At 36.6% G+C, this 16,536-nt stretch overlaps 1 protein-coding gene across 1 annotated transcript in view; it reads right to left on the bottom strand.

Annotated features, from left to right (window-relative positions):
* The window catches only part of CFAP54 (cilia and flagella associated protein 54), a 110,369-nt gene that overhangs the window by 65,425 nt on the left and 28,408 nt on the right, over nt 1-16,536 (bottom strand). The window contains exons 18-27 of the mRNA XM_074572659.1: nt 15,957-16,104; nt 15,229-15,306; nt 15,036-15,145; nt 12,187-12,360; nt 8,434-8,526; nt 6,759-6,944; nt 5,593-5,735; nt 2,913-3,060; nt 1,776-1,931; nt 32-154 (exon numbers count right to left, since the gene is read on the bottom strand). Of these exons, the coding sequence (XP_074428760.1) occupies nt 32-154; nt 1,776-1,931; nt 2,913-3,060; nt 5,593-5,735; nt 6,759-6,944; nt 8,434-8,526; nt 12,187-12,360; nt 15,036-15,145; nt 15,229-15,306; nt 15,957-16,104 (1,359 nt within the window). The remainder of the gene's footprint in view (nt 1-31; nt 155-1,775; nt 1,932-2,912; nt 3,061-5,592; nt 5,736-6,758; nt 6,945-8,433; nt 8,527-12,186; nt 12,361-15,035; nt 15,146-15,228; nt 15,307-15,956; nt 16,105-16,536) is intronic.

The following is a 16,536-nucleotide window of genomic DNA, read 5'->3' as shown; positions in this document are numbered from 1 at the left end:
TAAGCTGTAAGCACAATAATCCACACCATACCTTTGCTGTATAAAATGAAGTACAAGCTATCATATGCTGAATACTCTCGTAACATCCTGCCTGCCTCCTCTGCAAAGTAGCACTTGGAATTTCTTGAAGGACAGCCAAGCATTTAATGAGAATCTGTTAATACAAGGGTTAAAACAAAGTCTGAAGTCTGCAACACAACTTACAAGCTCGTACCTCTATACAATCTATTGCATTTGATGGTGAACTTCTTTAAAATCTAATGGATGGGATAAGAAGCTAGCTCTACAAAAGCCAACAATAAAATTTCCATTGAAATTAACAGTTTCAAGATTTCAAACACAGCCCTTTGGAATAAATGACATGTTCACATAAAATCGCAGATATTAGATTACAGATACATGATGATTTTTGCTGATTCAATTAAGATGAAATCAAAGGATGCTTAATTTGGTAAGATGACATACTCCTAGTAGAGGACTACTTAAAACTATATTGAGATGGTTAGAATTTTAAATGAAAGAAAAATGTTTTCAGTATGGTCTAAAAAAAAAGGCTTCTTTCCCCATTTTTGTCTAATAGACATGAAAAGAACACGTGACTAAATTATTTTTCCCTTTCATTAGGAAATCTGAAACAGAAGCCATTTCCAGTGGCTAGCTATGCCTTTGGTAGGTCATCACAGCCAACTACAACTTAAGCAAGAGGCTATCCCTGTACGTAAACAGATTTTAATTTTTTTTCTAAACACTCCTAAAAACTTGTCAGAGCCCTGAGTGCCCCAACAGTCGCTCCATGAGCAGCCTCACTTGGGGCCTCCTCCCACACCTTCTGTCCGGGGGCCCAGGAGTCCCAGTTAAGCTCAGACACAAGCCTCCAGTCCCTGCTTGAGCTGTGGTACTGGTGTGCAGCTCTTCAGTTCTGTCTCCTGGATGGATCTTGGACCTGTGTTGTAGACTTGTCTCCAGTCTCTGGCTCCAACTCCTGCAGCTCCTGACTTTTTCTCCTGGATGGACCATGGACCAGCCCAATAACTTCACTTTCTCTGGACTTTCAGTGGATCCTCTTATAAACACCCTGCTTTGTCTGCCATGTTCAGATGCTGCTAGTCTGTGCCTTGCCTGCCCTGCAGTCGCCTCTCCCTTCCTCACAAAGCAAACACGCTCTTACTGCTGCTCCCTGACAAAACTACTTAATTACGGGGAAAAAAATTGCATGTTTCTACTCTACCCTTGCAGAATCTAAAAAACGTGTCTGCTGCTTCAGAAATGGCAGGAAAGGATTCAGGTACTCTGTTTTCAAAAAGAAGGTGCTTGCTTCTGGAAAGGAGCACATGCCTGAAAACTAAAGACTCCATTATCAAAAACATTGACTAGCCTTCTTTTTTTAAGAAAACTGGATATGAATCAAACATTCAAAAAAAAAAGCCACAGGCAAATGCTGCTTTTCTGTCCTCAAAGGTGCCATCTGCAAATAGCATTCAAGTAGAGGTCACATTATAGATCCTACTATAGTTTAAAAATACCAACAAATCCTGAAGAAACAACCAACATTCTGCAGTTACTTTAGCATATCTGAGGTAGAATCTATGCAGCTTACACTGAACATATATGCATTGGGAATACATAAAACCATAAAAGGCTTTTCTTTCAGCACTACTAAGAACAAAAAGCCTATATATTTAGCTCTCACACTGTACGCTCCATTATAAGTTTAATTTGAATCACTATAACTTCAGGACCTGGATGCCAGCTGCTTTGTCTTAAAATCTTCTCACCTGAACTACTGGCACTGAAGAAATCTTGTGGTAAATAATTGGAGCAAGGAGACCATAACATTGTACAACAGACTGCAGGGTATAACTTGCATCATTCAAACAATTGCTAAGTTCAATTGCCACAGTCATTCTTTCACATTCTGATAATCTAGCAACCTGTAAAAGAAACACATTTTGATTCAAATATGAATTCTGTTGCTTTAAATCATTTGAGAGTGAAAGAAGGCAGATAGTATTGCAGTTTAAAAAGTAGTGTAAGCAGCAAGCAAGATAAAAGTTTAAAAATTAATTTACATTGACACCTGTTAGAGGTATATAAAAAAATGCAACGTTATTCATGATTCTAAAGGAGACAATTGTTCTTGACCTGATTGTGTCCTCGGAATTTACCCATATAATTTACAAAGCCCGGTTAACAACCGCAACCTGCGCGGAGTGGAAATTTCACATGCTAACCTCTCAGAGTAGGTAAGGGAAGGATAACAATTTCTTCCGTTCCCTTCCAGTTATCTGCTGCAGTCCTTGCATGTGTGAGGAGATCCAGTAAAGTCACTGAGAACCGACTGCTCACATTTTCATGGGGACTTCAGCAACGAGAGAGTGGAATAGGAATGCAATAACACAGGAGGCAAAGCTTTACTATCCAAGTAAAAAATAAAGGGGTCTCTGTCATTAACACGCCATTATACTATAAGAAAGTCTGAAATAAGAGGAAAGAAGCTTAGTATATTAAAACCATGAAACCCTGTTAGAAGTTCAATATTAATGAAAATATATGTATTAAAAAGCAGAAATGTTTAAAATTAAAAATCTAAGGTGCTTCTTAGTAGGACGAAAATAACAATTATTATATTTCTTGCTTAAATTATAATCTACCACCACTGAAGTCAAGGAAAATCCCTCCTCAATTGGAATCAGTAGACTTTGGAGGCAATAACTGATTCAGAAGCCATCTTCCACCAGGATACAAAGTAACCAACAGCTACTAAAACACTTCAGAAAGAAAGACCAGATAACTCACAGAAAAGGGAGTACTCTGTAAATAGGATTAGTACATTGCAACATATCTTGCAATGATGAAATAAAGCTGTTCAAAAAGTAAATCAAATCCAGTAAATTATTTTAAGCCACACATACCTGTTCCTTATAAAGTATCTCATTGGAACAGATGGAATCACAGAAGAGTGCTCCTTCCATGACATTAATGTCACAGACAGCAAATATATTCCTCAGAAAGAGGTGCAAGGTAATAGGAGAAGTCTGAGATACAGCTTCAAAACGTAACCTACAAGATAAAAAAGCAAAACAATGGCAAAAGCATGTTAATGATGATTCTGATATATCATGCCTGAAACCGCATTATATTAAAATGCAGCCTTTCATTTTAAAATTATGGGCAAAAGGGATTACTGTAGCTACCCCTAGAAATAAGATTTATACATAAAACTGAAAAAAATGCTTAAAATTTCTAACATAAAAAAATAAAAGGGCTAAGACTCCTTTTCAAATTGTTGTCCACCTTCTACTGTCCTAAGACAGTTTTTCCTTAGTTGTTTCATGTAATCCAGTGAAACTTCCTTTGAACTTTCTTTGAAAACTTTGGAAGCTACAGCTTATTTATTTTAACTGTCTCCTTTTACACATTATTTTTCTGTATTCTGACAATGATGCACGCAGTTGTGAAGTCCATCACTAAGTATTAGTAACAGACTCCTTTTCATCACTGATGTCTTTTATTACAAGTCTCAAAAGAATCTCTTTTCTTCCGCCTGCTTTTTTGTTGTTTTTTTTTTTCCTTCCCTGGGGATAAGGGGGGCATTTGTCCTTGTTATATTTTTTTAAATATTTTTGTTACAGGAAAAATCCTACGATTTTGAAGTATAAGAAGTAAACTCCCCCTTCTCTTCGACTGTGTTTCCTAAAAGAGACTGAAACTCAAGAAGGAAGATCAAGTCGACACATTTGCATACTTGACATTACCAGGATATCAACAGGGCTTCTGGCTGGAAACAAGAGGTTTCCTTTCCTTCCAGCTCCCTCTACTGCCTCTGTACTTTTAAGCTTGTCCAACTAATTTCCTAGCTACCGATCAGCAAGGCTGAAACTGGCTAATTTCAGGTCTGATACTGCAGCTTTGAGAATGTTCCATATTAATTGCAAAGAAAAAAATCAGGCTTGGATATAGCTGTCAGAAAAGTAAAATCTGCTTTCCGTGCCTGTTTAAAATTTGCAGTCTTCATTTGATTTATTTGAAAGCAGCTTCATTCAAAAGTTATCTTTAGAGCTGCGTGTGTTTAAAAAAAAAAAAAGCAGCATAATGACCAGACTTGTATTCTTGCTTTGTTGCCCAGGCCAGGGATAGACTTAAAACATCCACAAAGTTATGAAATAGGATGTCTAGTGATTATCTGCCTGCATCACGCAGTCCACAGGCTGCCTGTAAATCCCAAATGCTCTTCCAAATGCTCTTATGGCATGTAACATCAAGCCCCCGGGTCAATTTGTATGCTTAGTATCAGATACATGGTGGCACTTGAAGGGCAAACAGGACACACGCCAGTGGTCTGGCTGAGCCCCAAATAACAAGAAGTAGGTTTACACACATTACTTTCTCCTGCAACAGGATTCAAAGCACACACAAGCCTACACTACCTGCTTCCATCCAAACAGCGCTACCATGAGAAAACCGTGGGCTTTGATGCAAGTAAGACAAAACAATACAGAGAAAACTCTGGGTACATTATACGTCTCAGAATAGCTGATTACTGGTTATTCTGTCTGTAAAGTGGAAATGGAAGTATTATGATGAAAAGTGTTAGGAAATCCCCCTAGTATCTATTTCTTGAAACAAAGATCTTTATTTCTTGAAACATTCAAGAACTATTAACACACACGCAATAAGGTTGCTCCTTGTCATTATGGTTTCAAGACTAAGCCAGTCTGTCAAACTGCAACAGAGATGCTGCAAAACTTTTTCATACTTTCTCCACGTTTGGCTAAACTTTCCTAATGAAAGTATCAGTCTAAAAAGAATTCCACACAGGTGAAGATGGTGATTTGTGCTCAGTTGTATTGGATGTTAATTCATTATCAAATTATAAGCAGCTGACTAACATCTAAAAGTATTAATTTTTATTATAGTATTTCATGTCTATTATTTCATACAAGTCTCTTTCTTTTATCTGGGAAATAATTAAGTTTTGATTTGTTTTTGCACTTGGATCTATTGAATTTCAGCAAATGTAACCATAAAACTTCTAGCTGGGCTTTGTCATAATGAAAAACCTATAATATTATGACTGAACACTTGAAATTTATTTATAAATGAATTACTTTAAAATATCTCTTCTAAAGCACTTTAGTATATTCAAAGATTGTTGGCAGATGTATATCTGCCCCAAAACAAAATTAGCAAGGATTTACCCCTTTTGGCTGGTGTTCTTCACAAAATTTTCAGAATTTCTGAACTCTACTGCTCCCTTAATTGGAAAGTCACGAACACAGTGCATATTACATCTTTTGCATATGAAAATACATCACACGGAATTAATCGCTACTTGATAAATGTTTCCCAATTATCTTAAGAAAACAATCACTATAAAGAATTAAGTGTGTAAATGCTAGTAGTTCCATAAATAACAAAAATCCTCTGCTAATTATAAAACACTATATTTTTATAACACCTTTCACGCCTTTTTGTTTTTCAGAATGTTTTTCATATCGCAAGTCTGAACAAATTTCACAGCCTGGTACTCTTTAAAATAAAATGTGCCCATCTATAATTAACTATGATTTTAATTTTGTTTTCGCCAGTTACCTGTTTTCAGATATAGTCAAATTGCTACTTGCAGAAATAACAGCTGCATTGGCAGGCAGTGGAGAAGAATTTGAAACAAAATAATCCCACATTGGTGAAAATGCTTCTCTGGCTAATGTGTAGTTGCCAGTCTGATAGGCTACCTACAAAAAACCCAACAACAAAAAAATTTAGCAAGTTTCCATGTTCAACAAATAACCAAGACAAATATGATTATAGTATAAAGAAACGTTTTAAAACTGCCCCTCCAGCATGTACATTTACCATTTCTGTAAGAATATTCTAACATATTTGAATTGAACACATGTAGTAGCAATCTTATTCTACTAATATTAGTTTGCCTTCAGAATTAGCATCAGAGAAGGCAAAAGTGTTTCTTGACTGTTAACCAAGGATCTAACAGCCCTTTGTGGAATACTTTATATGTATTGTGCTGCAGTTTTTGAAGGCATATCATTTCATCTAGGTTCATTTTACTTTTGCTAATAGTGCAGAATGCCCCGCTGCTCTGGATAATGGGATGTAAATGGAGCCACACAAGTAGGCATAAATTAACGTGGATACCTCTTACTCTAGAAGATTTTAGGAAATCTTCTAACAGTTCCCCATGATCTGATCTACAGGGCTAGACAATTTCACTCTTCTCCATGTCACAACCTGTTTTAAATTTTCTTTATTAAGAATACAGAAAATTATGATAAAGGTCTGACAGAGCTTTTGTGGTCTTCCACAAGACACTACAAAAATAATTTCAATATGAAAATGGTTGGATTTGATACCTCATAAGTTCAATCACATTCTTCATCCCGTACTGTAATGACTAATAAGATGATTTCTAGCACTTGGTCTCAATCACAAAAATAAAAATAAAAAAAAATATAAAAAAGAATAAAGAAGTTGAATGCAGACTGAAAAACAGGAACTGGGATAAGAAAACTAGCTGAGAGACATCTTTCCCCTTAAACTGGAATTTCCAATAATTTTGAATTAAGAACTGAGTTACTCAAATATACCATTTGTTGTGTTAAAATTATGATTTGAGCTTATCAAGCTTTTGGCAAGGAAGTCTTGAGTTTTTACCAGAAAAAGTTTTAGAGCTACCAGTGAAAACAAGTAATTACAACCAAATTAAAGTATGTGTTTATTATCAAAGACCCTAACCCTACCTCAGTTAGATAGGCTCGAACAGTAGTAGCAGAAAGAGGTGGATATGCAAGGATTGGCTTAGTCGTTTCCCCAATGGCATCACCAATAAGTTTTCCATCAGAAGAATATGCTGCGACTGCAAATACGTATTTCTCATTGGGATCTAAGCCCTGTATTTCCAAGAGGCTTTTCCCATCAGCTGGTATCTATCAATAGAAATATTTTCTCATTACTTCTACTGTACATATCAAAACCAAATCTCAAACTCTAAACTTTTATTGTTAAATAAATAGTGGTCTTGGATACAATCAAAGTACAATGTAGATTAACAGACATGTCATGTTTCCACATAATATTAGGTTCTTGAAGACAATGAGAAAACAATGAAACAACAAGGGAAAAAAGTATCAGTTTTCTCTGGAATGCAGTTGAGTATACAGAGAACATAACCTAAGAGAACAGCTAAGTACCAGGACCTGGAGTTTCTCTAGGTCATTTTTGTTCATTTGCACATTCACACCATGAGTGTGAATGCTTTTGCAGTCATTGAGATGGAAACTTTCTACCCCTGAGCTATGCTTCCAGAAAAAGAGCATATGATTTCCTCCGTAGATGTCACGTGCATGTGTTAGATATGGGCAGAGGATGTCTCAGATCCTCTCAGCACCATTAACACAACTTTGGAGTTTGTGTAGATAAACAATATATTTTCAAAATCTTCTCTTCATTTTTCCTTCAAGTAATTGTCCACCTGCACTTTAACATCATGGTTCATTCCTAACAGGCTTTTCCACCTTTCTCTCCATAACCAGGACAACTTACACACAAAGGAAAGTTTTAAGGTCTTGAAACAACAAACAACTGACACAGTGACTGAAGCGCAACGCGAGAAATGAGAAACGAGAAATGAGTAATGTAGCATCAACACAGTGCTCTTATTCAAATTCTGTCCGGCCTTCATAAGGAGACCTCTGAACAACAGAAATCTCTTCAAATGTTGGGGATGAATCCTGAACCAGCAGACCAGAAATTAGCGAAAGGCAGTCTGTAGTATCCCTTTAGAGCAAACTTTTCTCATGTTGGTAAGTTGGTAGATCATTCCACCACAAAGAATTCTAAACTTCTTCCATGGAGCAGGCATATAGTGACTTTGCAGATCAGCCTTTTGCAAAAGCATATCATAAAGCAATCAGAAGCTCCATTGCTGAGACATATGGTCTGTGCATCTCTAATGCCTGCCAGAGCTAAGACAGTCAGTGGCTTAGACAGACTGCAGCAAGTTCACAGAAAGAACAGCTAGCAGTGGGGTGAAAGTCTCCAATGAAACACTAAATTCACCTGGAAAGAGCAGTGTCTGGGGCACACTCTATAAATACATGATATACTTTTTTTCCCTTTTATATTTCTTAGATGTCTCTCAAAAAACAGTTATACCAGAAGGGACAGAGACTTGTCTAACACGAAGCTTTTGAATCATTTAATTCATTATTCAAAAAAGGTTCTTAGAACTTTTTTTGGGTTTCGGCATGCCTTCAGCCTATCAAAATTTCAATTGCTTAAAAGAAAGATCAAAAGGTTTGTCAAAGGCTTGGCCAGTTACTTGATTAAAAAAAGATGGCAGATGTATACATTTAAAAAATTAGGGTTTTTTTAAGGAAGAGAGAATGACCTAAAGGAGTTTTACTTCTGTCTTACCTCTTCTCCTGCATTTGGAAGTTTATTGTTATTTAACCTTACTTTCATATTCCTTCCTCCCGCTACAGAGCCCAAAATACTGTACCACGAAACCTTTGAAGAAAATGAAAACAGAATGAGTTGATACATAATAGTATTTCCTAATAGTATTACTATATTGCTAATTTTGTAAAAACAGTCTCTGGGGAAAAAAAAAACTTTGGTAGAAAAATGTATACTCCAGCTGCACTAGAAAGATTAATTAATTGATTTAGCTGGAGAACTAGATACACTACAATGGCAAAAGAAGCAGATGACTCTCTATTAGCCTATCTCCTACCTTGAGCCACCCTATACTTCCTGTAGATTTCAAGTCTAGATCCCTTATTTCATCCTTGCAATCATATTCTTCTGAAGTTGACATCAGCTTCTGATACAACATACTCTTAAGGACAAATCCTTAAAAGCAGGCAACAGAAATGCAGATATGATGTAATGCAGTAATATTTTCTAAAGAAGCTATGCTCTTAGTTCCGACTGAAATCAATGCTTTTTTAATGCCATCGAGCTGCTGATAATCTAATTGGGCATATCATCTACACTTTTCAATATCTTTAACCAAGGAAGAATGTGAGCATGCATTCCTGGATCAGTGCTTAGTCATGTCCAGTGAGATCAAACATGGAAACTAATTTTGATTTAATCTCTGCAGAACTGGGAAGATGGATTTCAGTAAGTTATATGTCTGATGAAGTTCTCTTGCATTAAGCTGCTTCTTCTAAAAACTCTATTTACTTTCAGTAGACATTTAAACAGACCTGAGGTTTGGCAGAAGAGGTCATTTTTCAACATATAAAAATTCCGAACAGCTAAATTGTTCATTTTTCGTGTAATACACATGATTTTTCTTGCAATGCATCCTGACTGTTTTTTAGAAGGAGATATTGAAATAAAGGAGATTCTTTTCAGGAAATGACCAACTTTAAAATCTGGACATTTTAGAGATAATTTGACTTCTAGTACAAGAACTATGCATGTCTAATGAAATCCTAAGTATCCATTTCCAGTTAATAAAAAATACCTTTCATGACTGTTCAACAGCTATGTGTATCTGTTGTGGTTTAACCACAGCTGGCAGCTAGGACTACGCAGCTGTTCACTCACTCACCTCCATCCTCCCAGTAGGGTAGGGAGAAGAGGGAGAAAAAAAGAAAAAACCCTCATGGGTTGAGATAAAGACAGTTTAATAGAGCAATAATGGAAGAGAAAAATAATAATAATTATAATGGTAAAAGAATATACAAAATAAGTGACACAATGCAATTGCTCACCACCCGATGATCAATTGCCCAGCCTGTCCCAAGTAGCAATCGTGGATTCCTGCCCCTGCCTAACCCCATTTATGTACTGAGCATGACGTCTACAGCATGGAATATTCCTTTGGCCAGCTTGTCCTGTCTATGCTCCCTCCCAGCTTCTATGGGAAGCTGAAAAGGTCCTTGACTTAATCTAAGCATTACCTAGCAACAACTAAAGCAATATGTGTTATCAATATTATTCTCATACTAAATCCAAAACACAACAGCTACTAGGAAGAAAATTAACTCTATCGCAGCTAAAACCAGGACAGCATCTTTAGAAAAAAAAATTCTTCTAGAATAGCTGGGCTCAAACCACAATAAGAAAAATCTTCTTGCACCATCTAGTGGCCCAATATGTTACGTTCACCCTCCTGTATCGAACAAAACATTTACTAAATTTTACTAACATTACTAACATTTACTAAAACAGATGAACTACTAGACTTTAAATAATTATTTTTTTTAATTTTATGTTCATTAGGGATAAAAATGAAGAATTTTTCCCTAATTAATTTATTTGAAATTCACTAATCAAACTGCAATAAAGCTGCAAGTTATGAAACAACTGTTTGCAGAAACATTCTTAGCATTATTAATAAGACCTGAGTTTCTACTGGTTTTATATACACATCATTATTTTGAAGCAGCTTGCAAAATCACTATGAAAGTTTCTCTCTCGAGAAAACTGCAACCAGTAAATTTTTCATACTTCAGCCTGTTTGAACCCTTTCTGGACATATGAAGGAGAATAAAGTGATTTGGAAAGGACAGCATGGATTTACGAAGGGCAAATTATGTCTGACCACCATGATTGGCCTCTGTGACAAAATTACTTGACTTACAGATGAGGGGAGAGGAGCAGATGCCATTTACCCCAACCTTAGCAAGGCACTTTTTCCAACACTGTCTCCCAGTATTCCTATATCCAAGTTAGGATGATACAGTATGGGGGTGTGAACAGATAAATGGGTAAAACAATGGCTGGAAGGTCAGACTCAGTGAGTAATTGTTAATGGTGGTACTCTACATGGAGGGTAGTAACAAGGGGAGCACTGCAGGGGTCTATCCTGGGACCTGTCCTGTTTAGTATCTATAGCAATGACCTAAGGGAAAAAGTGAGCACACACTCACCAGGTTTGCAGATGATGCCAATTTGAGGGAAACAGTTGATATCCTTGAGGGCAGGATTGTTATTCAAAGGGACCTAAAGAGCCCAGAGGAATGGGCCAACAGGAACCTCATGAAATTTAAGAAGGACAAATGCAATGTCTTGCACCTGGGAAGGAAGAATCCCTTGCAAGGATACAGGCTGGGGACTGACTGGCTGGAAAGGATCTGGGGGTCATGTTAGACAGGAAGCTGAACATGAGCCAGCAATGTGCCATGGCAGCAAAGCAACCTAAAAGCATCTTGAATTTTCTTAACAGAAAAACAGGAGACTGAGGAATGTGATTATCCCCCTCTGCTTAGCACTCATTAGACTACATCTAGATACCAAGGCCAGTTTCCCTCCTGCCACCCATCATTCTAAGAAGAAATGTTGAACAACTAGAGTGATTGCAGCAGAGGATCATCAAGATGAGCTGCAGCTCTAGCCCTGCAAGAAGAAGCTGAGAGAGATGGGCTTATTCTTCCAGAAGAAGAGGTTGCTTCAGGGGATCTACTACGCACCCTTGAGTGCCTGCAAGCAAGGGATGAAGAAAATGTAGCCAGGCTTTTCACAGTAGTGCATGGCAGGAAGATGAAAAACAACAGACCTAAATTGAAACAAGAGAGATTCCAATTTTCCTTGGGAACAGGTTGCCCTGTAGGAACAGGTTGCCCAGAGAAGCTGTTTAGTCTCCATCCTCGGAGGTTTTCAGAACTGACTGGATAAAGCCATGAGCAACCTGGTCTAATCTCACAGCCGACCCTACTTTGAGCAGAAGGTTGGTCTAGAGACCTTTTCCAAAATCCTGTATGATACAAGTAGTTCTGTGATTCTACATGTTCAACTGAAGGTAGATTTTTTCCACCTGAACCGTGGCACTTCAGCAGAGGCTTCAGTGTGGTACTTTCTTGCATGACATGACACAACAGCCTTGCATCTCTTTTGAGGGTAACTAGGAGTACATTAGCCTCTAAGTGAGAGAATGAGTTTTTGGCAAGTAGAATAAATAAGTGTTACACAACAGAAACACCAAGGATCATGATGCATGAGACGAAGAAAGCTTCATGCAAATGTGAAGATTAAAAAAATGAGTCACTATTGATTCACAAGGAGGAAAAAAAGCAGACTTAGTTAAGTCAGAATAACATAATCTTCTCAAGAACAACAGAGAGAACTGTGATGGTATATCACTGCTGAAACAACTTTTGTTCTCTTGTGTATTGTTTAATTATTTCTTACGCCAGTAATCATGAAAACCATTACCTGAGTATCTGAAGAGAATGGGGCTGGCTTAAATGTCATGGAGCAATGTGATCTAGAAAGTAACAGAGGAGGAGGAGGAGTCCTGCTTTTTTTCTTGCTGCTCATAGCTTCTTTGAGACTCTGATACAATGCACTTTGTTCAGCTTCAACTTGCTCGATTAAAGTTAGCGCTTCCTATGATTTAAATTAAAACAAAAGGGAAAAAATATTAGAACATAATAATCAGACTGATTTAACACTTCAAAATGGTTTTCAAAATGACCTTACAAAAAATTCACTGCTATGTAGAAAACTTCTAGTAGATTTTCACATCATCTTACATCCTAAATGAGGATGAATGGTACTTTGTGTAAGCCTTACATACGCAGATTAATTTCACAATGTACAATAAAGGGAATGCAGGGTTGCATACAAAAGAGGCAGGGCTGATGCATATCCAATTTTGGAAGAACCTATAGGAAAAAAGAGACTAATCAAATAATGTTGATTAGCAATTAGTGGCAACCAGTGATTAGCTCCAACAAGAAACAAAAAAGATATCAACTCTTATTTAGGAGAGAGCTGGAGACCTAATCTGTGGAATTTCTGAAGGAGCTGTAGAAGTGGTTACACTGATTTTCTGTATTCCAGAAATAGAGGAAAGACATAAAGTCCAGCAATAAAGAAAAGGGAGGAGAATGCATGCCTGGAAAACACAGGGCTAAGACATTTCCCTTGGTTAGCTGGAGAGAGCTGAGAGCTGACAGACAGTCTATTAGTGTCTTGCAAAAATGTGGGGGCCTCCTGAACACAGTGATTATGTGGCCATTTGGTTGGAGATCAGGGTACATATTTTTTTCTTACTGGACTGAATGGCAAATTGGTAGGTTTATTCACCTTGTTTGCATTGTCAACATAAGAGAAAATTAACTTGGAAATTTAATATTCAGAACTTAGTATTTTTATATCTTTACTTGTGAGCTGTCCAGTGCAAATAAAAGCCAAAAAAGGCCAGTTCACAGAGATAAAGAGGCTGGGTATGCGTTGGAAGAAGAGAGAGACGATATATTCCTACAACTAGGGGTTTTATTTCAAAAAAATTAGTACCATACACTGGACCAAGTATTTAGGCTGAACCGAGTCTGAAAAATAAACTGAAAAAGAAAATTGCAAGTTATTGGTTATTCAGTGGCAGTCCTGTAATCTTGCGCCTTAATAGTTCCTTGTTTCTGTCCTCATACATTTATAAGGCTATAAGAACAACCACACTGGGTTGGATCACAGACTGAATAAGCCTTGTATCTCATGTCAAAAAATTACCAAAAGCTAGTCATAGATTTATAGAGAAATGGGGAGCTAAGACTTAATAGAGCCTTAATCACATAACATCACATAGCTCATCATTTGCACACACCCTCACCTTGCCCCATTCCCTCCCCGGTTAGATTAGGGTTGCATCCACCCTAGTGAGAAATGTTTAAGGAAGAATATAAGATAAAGAACAAGATATGGAGTGACTCCTTCCCTTACACAACCATTCAACTTTTGCAATCAGTAATTAGAAACTTGACTGCTTCCTTAAAAATTATAGTTCTTTGTATTAATCTGTACTATGACACAATTTTTAATTAAAAGAATCCCAGACTCGTTCTTCTCTGAGCACATATTTCTTATTATGATGTTCTACAATAAAAAAGGCAAAATCCTCTACTCAGAAGCATGAAAGGTATGGATTTGCTGTTCATGAAGTGAGTACCACCCACCTCAAGGAGGAAAATTAAAGTATATAATTAAATATTTCATCGTAGTACAAATATCAAAGAAGATCATGCTAAGTTTGTCCAGGCAGAGTTAATTCTGACATTTTCTGGCAACAGACTGAAAACATATTGTATTCTTTTACCTACATCTTTCTCTGTGAAAAATGCACAACCGTAAAATATAGTGAAGGTCTTCATTGGTGTATGTGTCTTCATTGGTGACTACAGTTACAACTTTCATACCATATCACTACACCTTATTTTCTTAAATGCCTTATATTTTTCAAATATATGAGTGAGATTTTTAGTGTATGTCTTTTCTGATCCAATTTTTGCATTCTTCTGACATAAAAGATACGTGTGTTAATTACCGGGCTTCCACATTTGTAGCACTTAAAAGAAAAACACTTCCTAGTAACTTCTTGTTTAAAATATTTTTTCATATATTATATAGTGAGAATTGCAGATTCTGTTATCTGCTGTACAGGCTACAAAGAAATTTTATTCCCCACTGATGAGAAGGCAATTTTCCTGGACAGATGCTGGTAGAAATCTCAATGGAAAGACTCCCATTGATTTGAAATGAACCCACGAAGAATCTACTTTTAGCCTCAATAAATTCCAAAATCTCCAACTTTTAAACTGTTCATTTAATAAGAATAAAATAAAGTCCATGTCATCATGGACTTTATTTCAACCAGCCAAAGTCATCTAGGACAACTCATAAATGTTGGAAAAAGAAGGATGTTGAAGGTTGTAATGGGAAGAAGGAAACTTGCATGACATTTTGGCAAGGCATAGGTCATCATTTCAATAGCTGATTAAGTGTAGAAAGAAAGATCATCTCTTCTTCCAGGTTTCCTGCAATCTGTATGTGTGCACAAAATTTGGGGATGTGCTCTTTTCTTGTTTTAAGTCACTTTATTCTTTCATCTTAATGAAACTTCTCAGGGAAAATTTGACAACATGAGTTAAAAACACCCAATGACCCTCAAGTTCCTTCTATTTTTCTTCTTTTTGTAAGAAGGAGTAATCCAAGTCTTAATTATACAGAACACAAAAAATCGTGATAACGATAAGGAATTTCTACGATAAGATTTTTTTTATTACCTCCAGTAGCTGCCTTTGGGAAGAAGTGGGGAAATTCTGTGCAGCCTTTTGCATCAAAAAGATTGCTCTAGATAGCTTATTCTTTTTTATTTTTCTCATTATAAATGCCTCTGTAAAATAGACGATATAAGACATTTACGAAACAGCAGCAATAATTTATTATAGTCCTAAAATCTTAATTAATAAGCCTTACCTGTTAAATAACTGAAATCTTTAATATTCTTCACATGAGACTTGCTAGACTTAAGACTTCTGTCATCCTTTTGAGCACCTATGGGGGAAGGAAATCCCTAGTTATTCATTCTGACAGTGCTATTGAGAAAAATTCAGCGAGAGGGGCTAATACATAGTTTTGTAGTAAAGCTCTGCTCCATCTCACGTTCTTTTCTTTGGTTCAAGGAGAATTTCTTGGACTGATCACGCCACTAAAAATATTCCACCCTCATGCTCTAACATCTTCAGTAGTTATACTAACATCACAGGAAAAGAGGGATCTTGATCACAGGGAGCAGTGCACAGGGGAGCTCTGCAGTGTCAAACTAATACTAGCTTTTAATTCAAAAAAAAACAACACCAGGAATGGGAGACCAAGTAGAGTTTTTTCAGAAAGCATTTGGCAAGAGTGGGATATCTGCTGACTAGGAAGACATAAGGACAGCTTCACGGAAGCAGAAATTCAGATTACAAAGAGCATTGAATAAAATATTCAAGTTATTCTCTAGAGAGAAAATTTGCATTACAGAAAAAAAATTTCTACAGAGCATCCCCCGATTCTCCATTACTGACACTGTAACAGTTAATATTATAACTGAGATACCACAGCAAACTGTCAGAAAGTAGATACTCCTTTGTTTCTTAGTGTTATATTAATAGAGAACTCTAATCAAGCTATGAAGATCAGTTAGCTTTACTGAAACCTACCTTGTGTCATTTTAAGAAGTTTCACAGCTACTCGATGTTGGGCCTGAATGAGCTCCAAGTGCAAATCCATTACAAAACCATTACCCATTCCTGCCTTATCGTTACCACATCCCAAAACAAAATTCAAATTCTGATCATTTGAGTCCACCTAATAAACAGGAAGTGGCAATTAAGCAAACGCAAACTTTTATTACTCAACTTACTGCATTTATCTTGACATTGATATTATTATTTCAGTATTTTTTCAGTAATATTATTCAGTAGATTTACAAACACTGAAATTTGTCTTGTTTGTGTAATATACAGTCATTCAAGAAAGCATGGAAGGAAGGAAAATGACTATATGGAGAAAGCATGGATGGCGGACAAAGAAAACTAGACAAAACTAGAATCAACAGGAAACTGGATTAATAATAAATATGAAACTGCAGAAAAACTGTTTTATTGTGTTATCAGTCCACAAAACAAAGATCATATTGGTGTAGAATGATAATATTTAGAAAGTCCAAACTCTCCTCAACAGCAAAAATTAATTTTCATAATAGACAGTTGCAAGCAATAAATATGAAAAGAATTTCTG

This window comes from Larus michahellis, chromosome 1, assembly GCF_964199755.1.
Source record: "Larus michahellis chromosome 1, bLarMic1.1, whole genome shotgun sequence".
Lineage (NCBI taxonomy): Eukaryota > Metazoa > Chordata > Aves > Charadriiformes > Laridae > Larus > Larus michahellis.
Note: the sequence above shows the minus strand (reverse complement) of the source record. Positions and strands in the feature narration are given on the sequence as shown.